Source organism: Anolis carolinensis, chromosome 2 (assembly GCF_035594765.1).
Source record: "Anolis carolinensis isolate JA03-04 chromosome 2, rAnoCar3.1.pri, whole genome shotgun sequence".
NCBI lineage: Eukaryota > Metazoa > Chordata > Lepidosauria > Squamata > Dactyloidae > Anolis > Anolis carolinensis.
The window spans coordinates 93096022-93118189 of record NC_085842.1 but is presented as its reverse complement, the minus strand read 5'-3'; the positions used below and the strand labels follow the sequence as shown (position 1 = coordinate 93118189).

General features: G+C 39.8%; 1 protein-coding gene across 8 annotated transcripts in view; it reads left to right on the top strand.

Annotated features, from left to right (window-relative positions):
- The window catches only part of sgcd (sarcoglycan delta), a 906913-nt gene that overhangs the window by 187310 nt on the left and 697435 nt on the right, over positions 1-22168 (top strand). For 4 of the 8 annotated variants that reach the window (XM_062973865.1, XM_062973862.1, XM_062973863.1 and 1 more), the window contains one exon: positions 11840-22168. This exon is cut by the window's right edge and continues 19150 nt beyond it. The exons of the other annotated variants lie outside the window; for them this stretch is intronic. In XM_062973865.1, the coding sequence (XP_062829935.1) occupies positions 15677-16741 (1065 nt within the window). In that variant the 5' untranslated portion in view covers positions 11840-15676 and the 3' untranslated portion in view covers positions 16742-22168. The remainder of the gene's footprint in view (positions 1-11839) is intronic. 8 annotated transcript variants of the gene reach the window in all.

Sequence of the window (22168 nt, the reverse complement as noted above, 5' to 3'; positions counted from 1 at the left end):
GGGAGGGTCTCAACATTGAAATGCTGGAAGAAATCTCCAAGGTGGATCCTCCCCAGACCCTCGAGGCACTCATTGATCAATGTTTACGGGCTGAAGTCATGATTGCCAACAGGAAACAGTGGGTTCGAGGCCAGGGCAGTAGAGCCGGGGCAAAACCCCCCGCTCCCGCCAGCGTTCAGCCACGTCCAGTGTGGAGACCCCCACCGCCAACCCCATACCCCAGAGGAGGCGAGGAGGTGCCGATGCAGTTGGGCAATGTGCGTCCCAGACTAGATGCCGCCGAGAAGGCCCGTCGTCAACGCTTAAACCTCTGTTGGTACTGCGGGAACGGGGGCCACTTCGCCAGAGAGTGCCCAGCCAAAGGGAAGCCTGCCGCCCGTCTTGCGGCGGCGTCCTCCACGGAGACGAAGGCGTCTGAGCCGACTGGCACACAGCCGGCGGGGGAAGCCAACGACCGGGTGTAGAGAGGCTCGCCAACCCGGTCAAAAAATCCATTCAAGAGCCGCCAACCGGGGTCCTGTTCCTTCTCGTGGTCACATTATGGTCAGCAAAAAGGGGACCCGTCATGATCCACGCCATGATAGACTCTGGAGCTACCAACAATTTCATTGATAGAGAGTATGCCGACTCTCTGGGATTACAATATCATGATTTCAAGAATGCCCGTGTGGTGCAAGCCATAGACGGCCGCCCCCTCAAGACGGGCCCCGTAAGTCAGTGGTCGGAACCCACCAGGATGTGGATAAGGGAACATATGGAAGAGATTTCCTTCTTTGTTACCGAGGTTCCCCATTTCCCTGTGATTTTGGGAATTCCATGGCTGACTCTCCACGACCCTAACATCTCCTGGTCCAACAGAGAACTGCAGTTTGCTTCACCGTACTGCCAAAACCATTGCCTCGTAGCCAAGGTCTGCCATGCCACAGACACCGAGCCCATCATCACCTTGCCAAAGAAGTACTCCGAGTATTGGGATGTATTCAATGAGAAAGAAGCCGAAAAATTACCCCCACATAGACCTTATGACTGTGCCATTGACTTGGTGGAGGGGGCCCCGATCCCGCGAGGGCATCTCTACTCCCTGACTGAACCAGAGCAAGAAGCTCTCAGGGAATTCATAGAGACAAACCTTCGCAAGGGATTCATCAGACCCTCTCAATCCCCAGCCGCCTCCCCAGTGATGTTTGTGAAGAAGAAGTCAGGGGAACTACGCTTGGTGGTGGACTACAGAGCATTGAACAATATCACCAAGCGGAACAGCTATCCCCTGCCCTTAATCTCGGATCTACTGGATCGGCTTCGAGGAGCCAAGGTTTACACCAAGCTGGATCTTCGGGGGGCTTACAACTTAGTTCGCATCAGGGAAGGGGACGAGTGGAAGACCGCCTTCCAGACCAAATTCGGATTATTCGAGTCCCGAGTTATGAATTTCGGTTTATGCGGAGCTCCCGCAACGTTCCAGCATTTTGTCAATGACATTTTTCAGGACTATCTAGACAGGTTCTTGATAATCTACCTGGACGATTTTTTGGTGTTTTCTAGATCACAATCAGAACATGAGAACCACGTCAAAATGGTGTTACAACGATTGCGGGATCATGGACTTTATGCCAAGCTGGAAAAATGCGCCTTTGATCTACAAGAGGTAGATTTCCTTGGTTACCGCATCTCGCCTCTAGGGCTTTCCATGGATCCAGCCAAGGTTTCAGCAGTATTGGAATGGCGGGCGCCAACTAACAAGAAAGAGGTGCAGCGTTTCTTGGGGTTCGCGAACTATTACCGCAAGTTCATTCCAGATTTTGCCCGCTGGTCCGACCCCATCACTAGCTGCATCCGTGGAAAGCAGCCTTTCCGCTGGACTGATCAAGCAGAGAAAGGGTTCCAGCAACTAAAGAAACTATTCACCTCCCAGCCAATTCTACAGCACCCAAATCCTGGAACCCCTTTTGTTGTGCAAGCGGACGCCTCTGATGTGGCAATTGGGGCTGTACTCTTACAACCGGTGGGAGATCACCTCCATCCCTGTGCCTTTTACTCTCGTCAACTAACCACACCAGAGAGGAATTACACCATTTGGGAAAAAGAACTACTGGCCATAAAGGCAGCCTTTGAAACTTGGAGACATTGGCTAGAAGGGGCCAAATTTCCCATTGAAGTCCACACTGATCATCGTAATCTAGAACATCTAAGAACTGCCCGCAAACTAAATCAGAGGCAGCAACGTTGGGCTTTATTCTTCGAACGTTTCGACTTCCAGATTCATTATGTGACCCCAGCCCAGACCAAGCAAGCAGACGCCCTGTCACGTAAACCGGAATACGCTGCAGGACGCAAGGAGACCTTTGAATCCCAACTATTACAACCCGGGAACTTTGCCACGCTCACAGTGGGGAACACCAAATCCATTCCCATTGGTTCAACTTCCTCTACTCCAGGACCCCTCTGTGCTCAAGAAATCAGGGCTAGTCAGCAAGCAGATGCCTGGGCGCAGGACCAACTTCGCCAAGGTCTGCATTTTCCCTTTTCGCTTAAGGATGGGCTGCTTTGCTATAGAAATCATGTTTATATCCCACCCGGACCGGGCAGGGAAAAAGCGCTTCGTCTGTGTCATGATTGCAAACCAGCAGGACACTTCGGACTATTTAAAACCATGCATCTGATCCTAAGGGATTTTTGGTGGCCCAAGATCCGCAAGGATGTGGAAAAATATGTCAACACCTGCCCAGTATGCCAGCGCTCCAAGATAAGAAGGGAGAAGCCCTCAGGGCTTTTACACCCCCTTCCTACCCCATCTCGCCCATGGGAAATAATTTCTGCGGATTTCATCACTGACCTACCACCTTCCTGTGGATTCACCACGATCTTAGTGGTGGTGGACCTTTTCACCAAGTTAGCCCATTTCATTCCCTGCGAAGGCCTCCCCACGGCCAAAGAGACTGCGGATCTATTCCTTCAACATGTTTTCAGACTACATGGATTGCCCAAGAGTTTAGTCACAGACCGTGGATCTCAATTCACCTCTCGTTTTTGGAAGGCGCTACAAAAACTATTGGGCATAGACTCTCGCTTATCTTCAGCTCATCATCCCCAAACAGATGGGCAAACGGAGCGCACCAATGCCACTTTGGAGCAGTATCTTCGCTGTTATGTAAACTACCAACAGGACAATTGGGCTTCTCTGTTACCACTGTCTGAGTTTGCCTACAACAATGGAGTTCAAGCTTCTACAAAAGAAACGCCGTTCTTTGCAAACTACGGCTTCCATCCACGTTTCTTTCCCCCTGTCATTGAAACTTCAGAAGTTCCCGCAGCAGAGGATTGGCTGCAGGAACTCACAGCGGTGCAACAACTTTTGCTCCAGCAACTGGACCAAGCCAAGGAGGACTATAAACACCACGCTGACAAACACCGCCAGCCGGGCCCCGAAATCAAGGTAGGAGATCGGGTTTTTCTGTCCACTCGCTTTCTGCCCTCCCACCGCCCTTGCCGGAAGTTAGATGCCCGTTTCATTGGCCCCTATCCAGTGGTGGCGCAATTAAACCCCGTGACTTTCAAACTCCAACTTCCGCGTTCAATGCGCATTCACCCAGTGTTTCACCGTTCCCTGCTCCTTCCGGCGGATGGTGTGCGTCCTGATACAGACCAACCGGCCCCCCCTCCTGTTTTGATGAATGGGGAAGAGGAGTTCGAGGTTGAGGACATTTTGGATTCTCGCTTTCACCGCCGCCGCCTACAATATCTCATTGACTGGGTGGGTTTTGGCCCTGAGGAACGCTCTTGGGAAGACGCCTCCACAGTCCATGCTCCTGAGCTAACCCGTCGCTTTCATCAGACCTATCCCGCCAAGCCGCGACCTCGCGCCTCGGGGAGAGGGCCCCAGTTTGGGAGGGGCCTTGAGGAGGGGGATAGTGTGATGACCCATGGGCCTTGTAGTCCTGCTCAGGACATTGTAATTCCTGATGAAGATGAAAACTTGGGTTTTTTACCTTCCCAGTCTGAACTGGATTCCTCTCAGCCAGATCTTTCCCAGGCAGATCTGGGAACCTTGCACCTGCAAGAAAGTTGTCTCCCAGAAGTATGTCAAACAAGCCCAGAGCCTACTTCTCCCGTGTTCTTGCGCCGGGAGTTTTGTAAACAACAGAGAAGTTTGGAATCAGCTTCGCGCAGGAGTGCGAGGATTGCAGCTAAGAATGTAGCCAATTAAGACTGCTTCTCGTGAGAATCTTTAAGGAGTTTAACATCTGGTCTCAGAGTTTAGCTTTCGTTTCTGATTCCCAGAGAACTGCTTCGGTGGGAAAGTTAGACTCTATATAGGTGTTTTACCCGCGTAGTAACTTCGCGGAGTCAATTCGTCAGCCTACGGAGCGAGTTGTGTCTGGACAGCGCGCTCCGATTCAAGCCTCGCTCCTGCTCAAGCCTTGCCTTGCTATCCAGCCTTCGCCTTGCTTCCCAGCCTTTGTTTATCTACGGACTTTGCCTTGTTTCCCAGGACCAATCCTTGCCTTGTTCCACGGATTTTACCAAGTTATTCCACGGACCTTGTTCTTGTTCCTAGTTACCTTGTTCCACGTTTTAAGCCTTGTTTCAAGTATCAAGTTATTTCCTAGCCTTGCTCAAGTTTATGGACTAAAGGACCTTGTCATCTCCCCTCACTTTGCCTGGCAAAGTGAGTGTTTCGGTTATTGGATTACAACTTTGGACCATAATATTTCTTATTGGACATTGCTTTTTTGGACTAATTTTGACCTTTCCTGAAAGGTCCGCTTCTGAACTAACTTTTACATTTGTTTTTATTAACCTTATATATTTCCTTAATAAAGATATTAGTTAGAATCTGGCCTCTGCGTATGGTTATTGGTGCTCTGTAGCCGGGGTCGTGACACATGTCCAACAATGTCTGGTGTTCCCTGTTGGTCATAGAGCATCCGTAATCTTAGTTTAAATTTCTGTTTGACTTATCAGATCTTATGCAAGAGGTCTTTTGTTCTTTTTTGTTATGTTTAATTTTTCTGAATTGATCATTTTAGGTCCTGGGCACAAATCACTGAATAATTGCATTCAGGGTTCTAACTAAATTATTGCCACCTGTTCAAAATAAAGTCCCTGTCTCCTGACCAGACAAAACATGTCAAAACCTGTTGATCATGCCATGTTCCCAGAACTTACCTGTGTGATGTTCTCCAGGCTGGTACAGAAGTGGTGTGTGGGTGCAGTTCTCACCTGCCTCTCCACTCTCCCAGTCAAAAAGAAAGAGAGAAAGAGTTTTATTTGAAATAATCATGCAATTACAGAATTGTGGGAGGAAATCTGGTTACGGGACTCACTGAGCATCAAAGGGTCATAGTTACAGAAGGTTGATTGTTACATTAAGTTCCCATGATCAGTGATCTGAGAAATGCCATGGGAGGGCATGTGGCAAAGTGTTCAGTGTCTGAAATGTTAGAGAGACCCCAGATATAGCATTGAACAAGTTTCATTCTCTTTGAAAACAGAGACAACGAGTACAACAGGATGAAAGGAATCACTGATTTATCAGATATCAGGCAAAATATATAGATGTTACATACCAGTGGTATGCAGTCCATTATTCACTCTTCTGGTCTGCACAAAGCACTCTCAGGCCCATTCTGCAGAAATCATTATAGCCGGACATCTTATGTGCATTCTTTTACTATCAATAACATATGTTGTTTTCTGAATAAGTGCTTCTGATTCATGGTACCATGCTTGATTTGTTTGTATAAAATAGAATAATGTGTATTATGATTATGAGTAATGGATTGGTACAAATTCCTCCCTACATCTCAAAGGAATGCTGACCAAGCGATGATGATAAGTATAGTCAGATGCCAAGGCTATATACAGGTTTAACGCCAAAACTCTGCCTCAGCTGAAACTGCAGACTGGCTTCTAGAGGGAATAAATAAGAAATTCAGTATAAGAGACTAAGAAGGTTAGCATAATGGGCCAATTTTTTAATGTACAGTAATCCTAACTCTCGCCTTCCAGTATTTTCCCCACACTAGTTATTTGTTTTTTGTTTTTGTTTTTTTGCTGTGACATACCTTCACATCTTGAAGGGTTTACACTCTATTTGTCCTTTGAAATGAATTGCCTTCACCGGACTTGTTTGCTCTTTGGTTATAGGATATCAGTCAAATAAGATTCTCAGATGTTTATGCAAATATTAAAGGCTTACTTCAGTTCTACTTAACAGAGAATGTATGGCTGATTAGTTATGTAAGATGGGGGTTTCTCCACAGACATTTAACACTCACAGTTACAGTTGAATAGGACTCCTGAGATTGGACTACAGTAGAGCTGGTATTTAATGTAACACAGACTTGACCAACTAAAGTTAGCCATTCTTCTAAAATCCAGCGCATTTCCATTATAGCTACTAAAAGTCATTTAGTTACTATCAGATGAGAAAAAGACCTAGGGATTTTTTTTATAGTTGAATATGATTCAGCAGTGATTTCCAAGTTGGATTTCATGTGAGCAATTTTAATTTGCCAAAAAATGTCACAGCAAGTCACTGATAAATCCAGTCAAGTCCATCACAATTGGGACAGATTATAATAGCCCATGCAGAGTACTTCTTTGTTCATCTGCACATAAGTGTGCACTCATTTTGAGTTAAGCTTTCAAAAATGCATTAACAAGGCATTGTTCAGACTTATCAAAAACTTCTCCACATGGACTCATCATTTGCTCACTTCTAATGATTATACTGCCTCTTTCATTGATTGTAACTTTTCTATAAGCCAAGAACAAGCTCTTTGTCTACAAGTTGGAAGTTGTGTCATTTTCCTCAAATGCACACTTGCTGATGGCAATATAGTAGTACAAGTATATTTGTGTTAATTAAATAAACCCATTTCTCGACATTGCATCTTTAACTGAGAAGTTAGTAGACAGAAATAAGATAGAAAGAATGAAAATAGTTCCCAGGCCACAGAAAATGAGTTCAATGGATTTCAGCAAAATTTTATTCAAAACTGACAATATGTTCATTACATAAAACAGCCCTATCAAATGAGTCCTGCATAAATAAAGGAAAGCATGCTGAACACCACAGGAGCTTTTTGCCGGCGACTTTGTTAGCCGAGCTATGACTATGGATTTGTTGAAGGTGATCACACTGCAGATATACCTATTTTGTAAATTCTAACTGCTGCTTCTGAGCAGCATGCATGTCTACCCACCGAGGAAATGATCTACTGAAAGATCAGCATGTCAGCTGCTGAAATTGGAAACCGTTATTGCTATATAGGATGTTTTAAAGATACACTGCAGTGGTGGAGATGTCTATCAGAATGTAAAGCTATGCTTACTTCATTATCCCCGGTGGCCTAGGGGATAAAAGCTTTGTGACTTGAAGGTTGGGTTGCTGACCTGAAGGCTGCCAGGTTTGAATCCCACCCGGGGAGAGTGTGGATGAGCTCCCTCTATCAGCTCCAGCTCCATGCAGGGACATGAGAGAAGCCTCCCACAAGGATGGTAAAACATCAAAACATCCAGGCGTCCCCTGGGCAACGACCTTGCAGGTGGTCAATTCTCTCACTCCAGAAGCAACTCCGGTTGCTCCCGACAAAAAAAAAAAAAATTAAAAAATTCCCACTTGTAAGAATGCATACATCAAATAGTTGTATTATAAAAGAAGCTTGCAAGTGATATTTAGAAAGTTCAAAATGTTTCCATTTATTTTATGTTTTCTTGACCTACGGCCTCTTTTCATGGGGCATTTTTGTCCTGTTTTGTCACTTTTAATCACGGCAAGGATGGGGCCTGCTGTGCACCATCACAGGCCCCACCCACATTTCTCCCAAAGTAGAGGAGAAGCGCCAAAAGGCACTTTCTCCTCCACTATGGGGAGGAAAGTGTTGTTTGGGTAGCTCTGATGGAGCTACCTGTACTTTCCCTTCAATTTCTCTATGTGGTGGCAGAAAGGGCGGCAGGGCAATGCACATTGCCTCCTTTTCTGCCATCTAATGAGGGGAGGAAAAGGATGCCAAAGCACCCCCTCCCACCCCCTCCATGTGATGAGGGAAGGACGAAGGGTGCATGGGGTTCCATGCGCCACCTTGTGTGCCTTCCCTTTTGTTGGTGGTTGCCAGCGCAATAGCATAGCCTGAAAGGTCCATGTGAAGAGGTCCCTGGTTGTTTCATTTGACATGTGCATATTACTGGTTTTAAATTAAAAAATTGCCAAAATATGTTAGCGGCTCTTCTTTCTTGTGATTTTCCAAACTATTACCATTCTTTCTCTGTTATTTCTACTTCTGGTGTCACATTTTTTGTTAAAAGTGTAATGTCTAGGAATGCATCTCCATCATTAACTAAGTACACTTTGGTTCAGTTAGATCTAAGCAAGGAAGATTATCATGTTATAGCAGTTCTAGATAATACTGACATAAATCCACCATCATGCCTTTGCATTTCACAAAACTCAGATGGACTTTAAAAAATATATTTTAAAGTATTAAAATGCAAAACTTGTTATGGGCAATTGGGGAAACACTAGTTCTAGACCTTCATATTAGATAAGACAAGATGGATTCCCATGGGGAAGGTGATCAAAGTCACTATCAATCATTTGGAGCACTAGAGTGAACTGGCATCTTTGAGCATTTCTCTGGCCTTCTGAAAGGTCACTTATTTCTGGCACGCTTTTCCTGTTTCCTGCCAAAACAATTTTATATATTTCCACTACAAGGAACATTTTGATGTAAAGAAAACTGTATGTGAAGTGAGGTCCACTGCCAAGTTAAGCACCTTTATTGTGTTGCTTTGACGGAGTTGGAGTAAAGGAGACAGTTTGTTATGTATAAAAAAAAGACATGCACAGAGCACACACATTTATAATTTCTCTTTTGCATGAGTTTTCACATTCTTTAGCACTGAGTTCAGCTCTGGAATTTGCTACCACAGGTTGGTAGTGTTTGTTGCCAGTGTAAAGAGTTTGAAAAATAGATTAAATTCACACAGTGTAAGGTTATCCACAACTATGAGGTATGATAATGGCATATGGCTCTGAACACCAGGTGCTATGGAGCATCAACTGGAGGATGCTGTTGAATCTATGTTTACCTTGTGTTATGCACACTATTGTAGAAATTACACATTTGAAGACCTGAAAAAAACAGAGCATAGGGAAGGGGAGAGAAAACTTTCCTGACTATTTTTAACCAAAAGACAAATTGTCAGTTTTCTGATGTAATTTAGGGAAAGTCAACTATAGACAGTCCCCAGGTTGCAAACAAAATAGGTTCTCTAGGTTTGTTCTAAAGTTGAATTTGTAAGTCAGAACAGGTACTTTTAAAAGTCACACACGCACACACACACACACCACACACACACTTTAGATAGCATAGGGAAAGGCTAACACCCCTGTGGTGTTTGTTTTGCTGACTGTGCCCCTGTTCAGAAGATTTCATCTCACTTTCTGTCCCTGTGATAATTAGTTTTTTAAAAAAAAAATTGGCTTGTTGTGGAAACAAGGATTAGTGAGACTCCTTTTCCCCATGATAACATTTTTAGGGGTGAAATTCCTTTCCGAGAAGTAGATTTCTCTCACTTTCTGTTGTCTCATCCCTGTTCATAACTATGAGTTGTTTGTAAGTAGGATGTTTGTAACTTGAAGACTGCCTTTGTTGTTGTTGACTTTGTTGACTCTTCGTGACCTCATGGACCAGTCCACGCCAGAGCTTCCTGTCAGCCGTCGCCATCCCCAGTTCCCTCAAGGTCAAGCCAGTCACTTCAAGGATACCATCCACACATCTTGCCTTTGGTCGGCCTCTCTTCCTTTTTCCTTCCATTTTCTCCAGCATCATGATCTTCTCCAAGCTTTCTTGTCTTCTCATGGTGTGGCCAAAGTACTTCATCTTTGCCTCTAATTTCCTTCCCTCCAGTGAGCAGCCTGTACTGTAATGTTTTTCTCATTCCATTCACTCAGTCAACATCATAGCATGAAGATCTATTTGTAAGACAATCTGTGGACTTGTTAATGACAATTTGTGTGGGTACTGTATATATTTCAGAAGCATATCATTTATGTGTGTTGAGAAACCTCACTGTTCATGAAGATTCCAGTATTTTCAGTGCCGAGTTATACTTTTCATCCAAAAATGCTGCTGCCTTTGTCCTTTAGAGGATTTCCCCATCCTCTCTGTCCAGCTGAAATGGGACAACCTTATCAAAGTTCTAATCGAAGTTTTAATTATCAAAGCATTATCATTACGTGTGTGTGTGTGTGTATGTATATGTGTGTGTGTGTATATATATATATATATAATAAAATCTCCATTTGTATCCATTAAAATGACCCTTAGTCCAGATTAATTAATTTCCAAATTTGCTATTTCAGTTCATATTTATTTCATTTTCCATTTGACTTCCTGATACAATTGGAAGAAAAGAAACAGTATTTCAAAACCACTGTGTGAGGAGGTGTAGAGAGAGCCAGCTCTGCACATGACAGAAACTGACACTTGTCCCAGTGGGCACCTTTCAGAGCACTCCCTGGTTGTACTGACAGTCCAAGCTGGGTAGCTCTGAAGGTGTTAGTCAGAACAGCTGACAGCTAGCCCTGTCTATGAAAGCAAGGAGTGTCTTCAAGGTGCACACTGGGGCTCTTATCAAAGCCCTGTTCCGTACCTTCAGATCAATCCCTGCTGGTTCTGTCAGCATGAACACTGAGTGCTTTCAAAGTACAGATTGAAGCACTTGACACCTGTCCTGAACCGCCTCTCCAAAGCACATCCTGCTGTCATAATGTCTAAGGTTGGTTCTTCATACTGGAGTCCCAGCAGTTTGAGACCAAAGGGTGGCTGTAGGTATGTAGGTTATAGAATCATAGTGCAGTATTCTGCAGACAATCCCAGAAATGAGATGATGTAGTCAGAATCAGACAGAGATGTGCTGGAAGCTGGTATAGAAACATCCAGAGATAAAGGGATTTTATGAATGTACAGCCATATCATTTCTTCACAATCAGTTAGCTGTTAAAACGCAGATAGTGCTGCTTCTTTTTGAATAAACCCGCCATTCTGAAATCTTCTTGCATCCAGGTGTTGATTCTGTGTCTTCCACTGGGATTGCCTTTGACTGAGCATCTGGTGGCTGGAGAATGAAGCGTGCAGAATGTATGCAATATATGCACATTTTGTGCAGATCTTTTTACATAAATTATGGAGAATGGTGTCTCACAATTTGGTGGAGTGTAGAAACTGAACATTAATTGCTAATGCAGTAACACCATTGTAGTTTTTAAAATTCAAAATATAACCATGTTTGCCAGCATACAGATATGTGGAAGTCATTATTTTTGTCGTCTTCATATTTATCTACAGTTCCGCTTTTATTCTTTCTTGCTTAACTTTCATCGATAGACAATTTGTGTGTTAGTAAAGTCTCCTGTCGACTTATGGCAAACCAATTAATTTTACAGGACTTTCATAAGCAAGAAATACTCAGAATTTCTTAATTTTGGCAATTTCTTCCTCTGAAATATAGCCCACAGCATCTGGTATTTATTGGTGGGCTCTCATTCAAATACTATCCAAACCTGACCCTGCTTAGCTTCCAATATCAAATGGGATCTGATGCCTTTAAAAGTATTCCATCCAGCTCCATAAACAGTACAACATTAGTTGTAAATTATACCATAAGCTGACCTTCTTGAAAATACGGAACTTGACACAATATACAAAATAGAGATGTGGTTTGTTCAAAGATGTTTGCTAATCACAACATAATGCTATGAAAGATGCTTGAAGCTACAGAGAATGCACTCCTGCAGAAAGTGGTCTATAATTTTTTGACCTCTGTCTTCTAGGTGACTGAGTGTTGTGCTGGTCTGCATGGAGCCTCCCCTGTGGATGAACCAGAAGATAGTTCAGTGTTAATGACAGTCTACATGGTTGTGACACTTAGAGCACTTTATCAATCAAAAGTGGCATATTCTGCCAGCTCGGCCACCTGTTCCATTCCATCAGTGTCAGAAAATATTTCACAGAAGGCCACAGGTGCCAGCTGTCATTCTGAAAGAAGCATTTGGATGGCCCTAGTATACATGCATTAAGAAGATTGGGATTTTTTTTTGTCTCAACAGACTTACTTGTTTTTGTTTTCTAGAAAGCACAACAAAAAGCAAATTAATAAATGAGAGAATGGCAGGGGGTTGGACTGAATGGCTCTTGCTGTCTCTTCTATTCAATGAGTATTCTATGCATTCTAGTACATTCCTGTGCATACTGATTGAGAAACTATCCCCATCCCCACCATGACAACTTCTAGAATCCCTTCCAACAACATCATGGCAAAAAAAGAAGTAAAATTTTCAACCTTTCATCAGATGCAAATCTTACTTAATTAAATGTTACTTACTCCCAGTTAAATAATTTATCATGCAGTCTTATTAATATGATGAGAATTTTCTGTGCTTTCATGCACTACCATTAACTAGCAACCTGTGTGTTTGTGAGAGCAAATTCCCCACCATTTCCTAGGCCTCGCTATCACATGGCTGGGCTCTCCTGAGCTTTTTAGGTTGACAAGTTTTTTTTAGAATTTCATTTCATTGATATATCAGTGTGTATAATAGGAGCTTCAGACAGGGGGCAGTACTGGATCTTTTTGAGTGAATATGTATTTCCAAAAATTGCCCAAACCTTTCCCTAGAAAGCCGTCTTTCAGCAGTGATAGATCTACACTGAATGTGCTTTCCCCAGTTGTACTTTCCCCATTGGGGGAGAGGCATCCCATTTCTCATTTTATCACTCACAAATCTCCAGCCATATAATATCTAAGGAAATTAGGATTGCACTCTAAGATGTTTATAGTTTATAGTCTAAGAAAATTTATAGTTTTTTAGTCATCTCGGTTCTCTGAGAGGCTATGATAGCAACTTTTGCCAACAAATTGTTCTAATTTTTCACAAAAATAATCACATTGTAGGGTTTTTTCATGTAGACATGTCAGTGTTGTCCATCAAGACCCCATCACCCTTTTTTGTAAACTATAGTGCAGTCCTTCCTGCTACATACTTCCACAGCTAGTTTTGGGCAGTCCCCTCCTATCCCAAATATATACATTTTGTTGCTGGGCACTGCTTATTACATTCTGTAATATCACCTCTTCATTCTGTAATTATCACCTGTAATATATCTACCAAAAAGGAAGACAAGAACAAGAATACAGACGAAATCAAGGATGATGATGGAAATCTCGACGATCCGGATATAGACAAAAATGTGGATGATGAGTGATTTTGATCGACAAATGAAATGCTATTCCAACAACATAAATGGTCTGAATTAATCTAGTAAAAGAAAAAGGTTTTTTAAGCAAGATTAAAAAAGGGAAATACAATATAATAGCGTTGCAAGAAACACATGTTGCTCAAAGACATACTGCATATCTTACTCAAAAAAAATTAGGAAAGGAATTCTTCTCCTCTGCAGAAGAGAAAAAAAGAGGGGTAGTCCTATATATTGATGAAATTTATCAGTGGAATTACAATTTAAATACCAAGAGGGTCGCATGATTGGTGTTAAGGTTAAAATTGGATTTAATAACATATTAGTATGTAATATATATGCTCCAAATGGACCTAAGATGCAGTTTGTTAAACATTTAAGAGAAAAAATAATTCAAAATGACTATGACTTTATTATTATATTCGGAGACTTTAATGAAGTATTAAATGCAAAAATGGACAAAACGTATTATCAACCTAAAAGAGTAAAGGAAGAAATTGGTTCGTTACCAAAAAATTTTATGGTTTTACAAGAAGAATTAGGGTTGGAAGATTTATGGCATGAACGTAATTGCAGTCAAAAGGACTACACCTTCTATTCCAATCAACATCAAAGTTGGTCGAGGATAGATATGATTTGGGCTTCAAAAACACTATCTACAAAAATTGGATGAATTCAAATTTTGCCCAGAGATATTTCGGACCATAATCCACTAGAGATGATTATTAATCATAAAATACAAAACTGGAAATGGCGATTAGATAAGAAGAAGATGTGCAGAAAAACAAAAAAATAATGAATACTTCAAAATGAATGATACAAAAGATGTCAGAATACAAACAACATGGGACGCCTATAAGGCGGTTATGAGAGGCCATTTTATACAACAAAATTCGAGGGAAAAGAATGGGAGGAACAAGAAAATAAATGATATTAAGAAAGAAATTGGAATCTCAGTTGAAAAACAACCCAAAGGAAATCAGAATTAAGAATAAATTAGCTATCCTAGTGAAAAAGAGAAATAATTTGGAACTGGACCAGGTGGCTAAACAGATGAAATATGTAAAGCAGTATAACTTTGAAAATGCTAATAAAACAGGGAAGTGGCTTACCAAAACAGACTAGAAAAAAAAGACAATCGCAGCATATCTCTAAAATAAAAGCAGGGGGAAAATTATTGGTCACAGATAAAGATATTCTGGACCATTTTAAGACTTTCTATCAAAATTTATATACAGAAGACAAAATAGATAAAGGGAAAATAACGGATTTTTATGTAAACAAAATCTCTCTAAAATATCAGATGTACAAAGAGAAGCACTAAACAAAGAAATAACTGAAGACGAAATTACTAGAGCTATAAAAGATTTAAAAATTAATAAATCACCAGGACCTGATGGGTACTCAGCAAATTTCTACAAAGTAATGAAAGAAGAAACTGTTCAGTTTTTGAAAAAGGTAATGAATGTGGCCCTGATTGATAAAGAAATCCCGGAGTCATGGAAGAAAGCAGAAATTGTAATGTTGAAGAAAGAAGGAGGTGATTCAGAAGATGTGGCAAATTATCGACCAATATCTCTACTAAATATAGATTATAAAATATTTTCAAATATTCTAGCATGCCGATTAAGGAACTTTTTAGTGGAATGGATTGGTGAAGACCAAACAGGATTTCTCCCTAATAGAAATATTAAAGACAATGTAAGAATTATAGTTGATACTCTAGAATATTATGAATGTTGTCACCAAAAAGAATTGGCTCTACTCTCACTGGACACTGAAAAAGCGTTTGACAATTTAAACTGGGATTTTTTTAAATTACTATTTAGAGAATTAGATTTTGGCTATCAATTTCAAAATGCAATAGAGGCAATATATAGTCAACAAAGGGCAAGAATATTGATAAATGGGCAATTTTCTGAAGAATTTTCCATATCGAAAGGAACTTGACAGGGTTGTCCCTTATCGCCATTATTTTTTATTTTTTCTTTAGAGATTTTAATGAGAAATATTAGAGAGAATAAAGACTCAAAAGGGTTAAAAATTGACAAACATGAATACAAGGCAAGAGATTTTGCAGATGATATAATTTGTATCATTGAAGATCCCAGGGCAAGTATCAACAAATGGATTGAGAGTATAGAGGAATTTGGAAATGTTGCAGGTCTCAAGATTAACAAGAAAAAATCAACAATTTTGACTAAAATATATCAAAAGAGAATCAGGAAAAACTTGAACAAATAGTTGGTTTAAAAACATCTTCAAAAATAAAATATTTGGGAATATGGTTGACAGCAAAGAATAATCAATTACTTCAAAACAACTATTTAAATAAATGGAAGGAAATCCAAAAAGAAATAAAAAGTTGGAAGAACCTAAATCTGTCATTATTAGGTCAAATTGGGGCGATAAAAATGAATATTTTACCAAAAAGGATATATTTGTTTCAAAACCTCCCTATTATTCGAAATATGAAAATATTTACACAATGGAATAAGGATATATTTAAATTTATTTGGAAGGGGAATAAACCAAGAATAAAATATGCTGTGATGACAAATCTTAAGAAAAGAGGTGGTTTTGGAGTACACGATTTGAAATTATATTTTGAAGCGAGTGCCTTGGTCTGGATAAGGGATTGGATAAACTTTAAAAAATCCAAAGTACTTACAATAGAAGGATTTGACTTAAGAAGAGGCTGGCATTCGTATGTTTGGTACGGGAAAACAAAAATAGAGAAAAATTTTGGCAACCACTTCATTAGGTCAGCTTTAATTAGGGTTTGGAAAAGATATAAACAATACTTTTATACAAAAACACCAAAATGGGTATCACTGTTGGAAGCCAATCAAAGGAGGTTACTTGGATGGACTAATTGGCCTCCGTATAGAGACTTGCTAAAAGGGAAAGCACCTACTTTTCAATTAAAGTCACAAGTAGAAATACAGGAAAAGTATAAAGAAGTAACTTGGCTGCAATACCTACAAATTAAAGAGTATTTCAATATGGATAACAAATTAGGCTTCTCCGAGGAAGACATTTGGGAAAAATTGATTAAATCTGAGAAAAAATTAATTACAGTAATATACAATAGACTTCTTGAATGGTCCACCGAAACAGAACAAATTACAAATTCAATGACAAAGTGGGCAAGAAATATTGGAAGACCAATACAAATTCACGAATGGGAAGAAATTTGGTTGAGGAAAATAAAGTATACATATGCATCAGACTTAGAAGAAAACTATCTGAAAATGTTGCACTGCTGGTATATGACCCCAGCAAAATTGAGAAGAATGTACCAGAACATGGACTATAAATGTTGGAAATGTAAGACAAATGAAGGTACATTCTTCCATTTATGGTGGACATGTAAAAAAACAGCAGATTTTTGGAAAATTATCCATGCTGAATATCAAAAAATCCTCAAAAAATCTTTTCCCAATGAAACTGGAATACTACTTATTGGATATGTTTGATTTGGGATTATTTGCAGATCGAAATTTGGACAAATTATTTACTTTTTTAACAACAGCAGCGAGAATAGTCTTTGCAAAAAGGTGGAAGTTGGATACCACTCCTGAATTGAAAGACTGGATTATCAAAATTATGGATATAAAAGACATGGACAAGTTAACATTCTTACTAAAAGAAAATAGCGGCAGCGGATTGAAAAAGACAGACTGGTCACTTTTAGAAAATTATCTCAAGAAAGATTAAAGACGTAAGGGGGAAAGAAGTTACATTTAGTTTCTATATTGACTTTAATAAGTTGTTATTTTACAGGAGTAGAAAGAGCGGAAGTCATCGAATACTCTTTCTGGACTGTGTGTATGGTGCCTTTTTTTAAAAAAAATTGTATTTCATACTTTCCTATATATTTATTGTTCCCCCACTTTCATATATAAAGGAAATCTTCTATTTTTTTTGTCTCTTTTACTTTCTTCTTTTCTTTCCTACTTTTCTATATTTTATATTGTTCCCCCACTTTTTATGTATTGAAAATATTCTTTTCTTTTTTAATAAAAATTATATATGAAAAAAAGAACTAGAATACTGTGTCCAGTTCTGTGCACCACGGTTCAAAAGAGATATTGACAAGCTGGAAGGTGTCCTGAGGAGGGCAACTAATAATATTACCATATAATGATAAAGTACAATATAGCAATTTAATGCTTATATTGTGCTATGCTAATAATATATTTTATGTTCATTTGATTTGTAAGCAGCTCTGAGTCCCCTTCGGAGTGAGAAGAGCAGGATATAAATGTAGTAAATAAATAAATAATAAATAAATAACTAAAATGATTAAAGGTTATGTTTAGCTTGCAGAAGAATAGGGTGTCATAAGAAAGAGAGAGCAGGCTTGTTTTCTCCTGCCCTTGAAACGAGGACTAGGAGCAATTAGTTCAAATTACAGGAACATTAGGAAGAACTTCCTGACCATACGAGCTGTTCAGCAGTGGAACTCTCTGCCTTGGAGTGTGGTGGAAGCTCTTTCCTTGGAAACTTTGTTTATTGAGGAAATGCCCATATCCTATTCTGGTATCTCATTCTTGCCTGCTTGATATAATATTTTCCATTGATAAGAGATAAAGGGAAAATGAAATATCCAGAAGAGCATTCCCCTTGCGGAATAAGAGACCACACTGAAGCAAAGCAAAGCAATACAAAACAAAAACCCCTCAGGTGCTCTCAGTTATTTATTGCAGAATTGTGCCCTATATGATTAGAGATCATGTTCTTCCCTGGAGCAAAATATATCTAGAATACCACCACCCCCCCAAAGAAAACACTTACAGTCTTTCTCTTTTCACCTAAGGCAAGCCTGTTTGTGGATCTTTTTTAAAAAAATTAATACCACTGTACTCCAAAGAAACAAAATATAACCTTCCATATAACAACATAGGCTAAATGCACACCAGGAGGAGTGGGGAGTACTGTATTTACTCAAGTCTAATGTGTCATCAAATCTAATGCACAACCCAATTTTCAAAATCTCAGAACAAAAAAAAAGTATTTTCTGGCTAGTGTGATGCACAGCAGAAAAAAGTGCACTCTTTGTAATTTGGCCAAAAAGTGTGCATTGCAGTTGCTGTGTGTGTAGATTTTTTTAAAAAAATAAGTGTTAGAACACAAAAACTTCCAGTGATAGAAGGGAAACCACGGAAATAGGTAATCCTTCCCTCAAGGCGCCTCTACTATTAGTCCCTTTAACGTAGCAGTATGCACAGCGAAGAAAGCTTTCTTTTTTGCACACATTGCATCTGCGAATTCATGTCCAGCTGAGCTGTTCAGAGTAGTGAGAATCTTAACTCAGGTGCCCTCCCCGGGAACTTTCCCTGAGAACCTTCAGTAGCTCACTATGATGCTTTTAATAATCCTTTCACAGATAAAATCTCTCGCCTTAGAGATGACTTAGATGATATCATTGGAACAGAAGTCAACAAGAAGGTGTCCAGCAACTCTGTGAGTGCTATTCCACTGGTTCAGTTTCAATTAGTGAGTACAGTTGATGGGAAGGGAAGTTAGAGAAGGAAATTTACTATTTTTCCTCCTCATCTTCCTTGTAGTGCATCTCCACTGTAGAATGAATGCAACTTAACACCACTTTAAATGCCCTGGCTATGGAATCCTGAGGGTGGGATTGTAGTTTTACGAGGTCTTTTGACTTTTTTACCAAAGAGTGCTGGTGCCTCGCCGTACTACAACTCCCATTATTCTGTAGCATGGATTCGTTATATTCTAAGTACAGTAGAGTCTTACTTATCCAACATAAACGGGCCAGCAGAACGTTGGATAAATGAAAATGTTGAGTAATAAAGAGGGATTAAAGGAAAGCCTATTAAATATCAAATGACATTATGATTTTACAAATTAAGCCCAAAACATCATGTTTTACAACAAGTCTGCCATTTGTTTGGGAGTGTGGCTGCACTTGTGTTGTTTTTGGGCATGTTGACCCACTGCATGTTGCTGCCTAGAGGAACAGCTGTGGATCTCTGCCAAAATGTACTGGTATTTCATCAAACTACTTGGGCCCTGGACTTTAGCTCCCGAATCTACTTAGAGCTGTATCACCATGAATGCAAAAGGGACCCATGAGCAAATCTCATGAACGCTCTTTTGATTCACTGGAAATATGTCCCATTATGGTGACTAAATACTGCAAAGGCACCAGGTGCTACACTTTAAAGCAGTGGTTCTTAACCTGTGGCTCCCCAAGTGTTTCAGCCTACAACTCCCAGAAATCCCAGCCAGTTTACCAGCTGTAAGGATTTCTGGGAGTTGAAGGCCAAAACATCTGGGGACCCACAGGTTGAGAACCATGGCTTTAAAGAGTAGGATTCAGAGTGTGCATCCACTTTAAATCCTTGGGTGCCTCCTGCAGAATTCTGTACTTTAGAGAGGGGCCTTTAACATTCTCAGACAGATAGGTCCTGGAACTCACTAAACTACAAACCACAGAATTCTGCAGGAGACTTTAAAGTGGGATACCAACTCTTTAAAGGGGAAGGATGTGTACTCTGATCTGATCTTGGAAACTAAGAAGGGTCAGTGCTTTGAAACTAAGAAGGGTCAGTGCTATTTAATATTTGAATGGAAGATCATGAATGAGCACCAGTTGGTATAGGCTACATTTCAGGTGAAGAAACAGGAAAAATCTCTTTGTGAGGCTGGGCTTCACAACAGTTGCCACTCTTCCCTCCCTCCCTCCCTCTTTCCTTTCCAGAGCTGAGCTTTTTCCCTGCCTCTCAAGTCCTCCCTTTGGTTTTGCCCACAGGTTTTGCCCACACCGTGATATAGCAGTCAGTATTAGGCTAACCTTGGGATGGTGAGGCAGTAAATATATTTGAAGCAAGTAGTTTCCTCCTCCTATCTTTTGTGTCTTTTGCTTGTTGTTTTCCAATGACATCTCCCTGTGTCCCAGCCTCAATTAGCAGCTCAAGGCACTTTTGCTATTATACACCTTAATTTTGGAGATGTAATTTATCCCAAAAAGATGTGCATTAGATTCAAGCAAATACACTAGTTAGTACAGGGGATATATATATACAGTAGAGTCTCACTTATCCAAGCTAAACGGGCCAGCAGAAGCTTGGATAAGCGAATATGTTGGATAATAAGGAGGGATTAAGGAAAAGCCTATTAAACATCAAATTAGGTTATGATTTTACAAATTGAGCACCAAAATGTCATATTATACAACAAATAGGACAGAAAAAGTAATTCTGTATGCAGTAATGTTATGTTGTAATTACTGTATTTACGAATTTAGCACCAAAATATCACGATATATTGAAAACATTGACTACAAAAATGGCTTGGATAATCCAGAGGCTTGGATAAGTGAGGCTTGGATAAGTGAGACTCTACTGTGTGTGTGTGTGTGTGTGTGTATGTGTGTGTGTGTGTGTGTGTGTATGTGTGTATGTGTATATATATATATATATATATATATATATATATATATATACACCTACACACACACACACACACAGTAGAGTCTCACTTATCGAAGCTAAACGGGCTGGCAGAACCTTGGATAAGCAAATATCTTGGATAATAAGGAGGGATTAAGGAAAAGCCTATTAAACATCAAATTAGGTTATGATTTTACAAATTAAGCACCAAAACATCATGTTATACAACACATTTGACAGAAAAAGTAGTTCAATATGCAATAATGTTATGTTGTAATTACTGTATTTACGAATTTAGCACCAAAATATCACAATATATTGAAAACATTGACTACAAAAATGCATTGGATAATCCAGAACCTTGGATAAGCGAGTCTTGGATAAGTGAGACTATACTGTAATAGGTATTTTCACTGTTACCTTTTTTTTGTAAGAGGGAGACTTTGTATGATAAATCATCTCTATAGCATATGATGACCAACTAGTCTGTTGGACCTCTGAAATGATGACTTCTTGTCTGCAAATCAAGCATTGGATTGCACAATAAATACTTTTGATAGCCTGTCATGAACATCCTGCAAGGAGAAGAGCATGATTACTGATAGTTATTTTATGGATACGTGGGATCTTCATATACAACTACAGTAGAGTCTCACTTATCCAACACTTGCTTATCCAACGTTCTGGATTATCCAACGCATTTTTGTAGTCAATGTTTTCAATATATCATGATATTTTGGTGCTAAATTCGTAAATACAGTAATTACTACATAGCATTACTGTGTACTGAACTACTTTTTCTGTCAAATTTGTTGTATAACATGATGTTTTGGTGCTTAATTTGTAAAATCATAACCTAATTTAATGTTTAATAGCCTTTTCCTTAATCTCTCCTTATTATCCAGCATTTTTGCTTATCCAACGTTCTGCCGGCCCGTTTACGTTGGATAAGCGAGACTCTACTGTACTCTAGAATATCAGGCTGTCATATGCAGGCAGATAGGGTATATGCATTGCATCATCTTTCATGCACAAATGCACTTCTGTTCTATGTATTCTACAGAATATCTCTTTTTGGCACAGAAATATCTCTGGATCAGACTCTGAGAAATTAGCACATTACTAGCAGAAAAAGCCAGTGGGTTTTTTTCCATAGTTTGTCAGGATGCTGTAGTATGTACATGGACTATCTGTTGCTTCAATTGTATTAGGAAACAGAATATTCACATATGATATGTGACTCGCCATAGTCTTTATAGCTTCAGCTATATATATCTAAGAGATTAGTAGCTCACTAAGAATGCTTTTATTGACTGTGCAGTTGGCTTATTTAAAACCAGATTACTGTCATAGAAAGAAATGTTTCATCAATGTGTTAAAAAAAACCTTGAGTTGAAAGACTCATAAGAGAGTTAACACAAACTGAAGAAGTATGAAAATTTATAACATACACAATGTGTTAATTTGAAAAGTGGATGATAG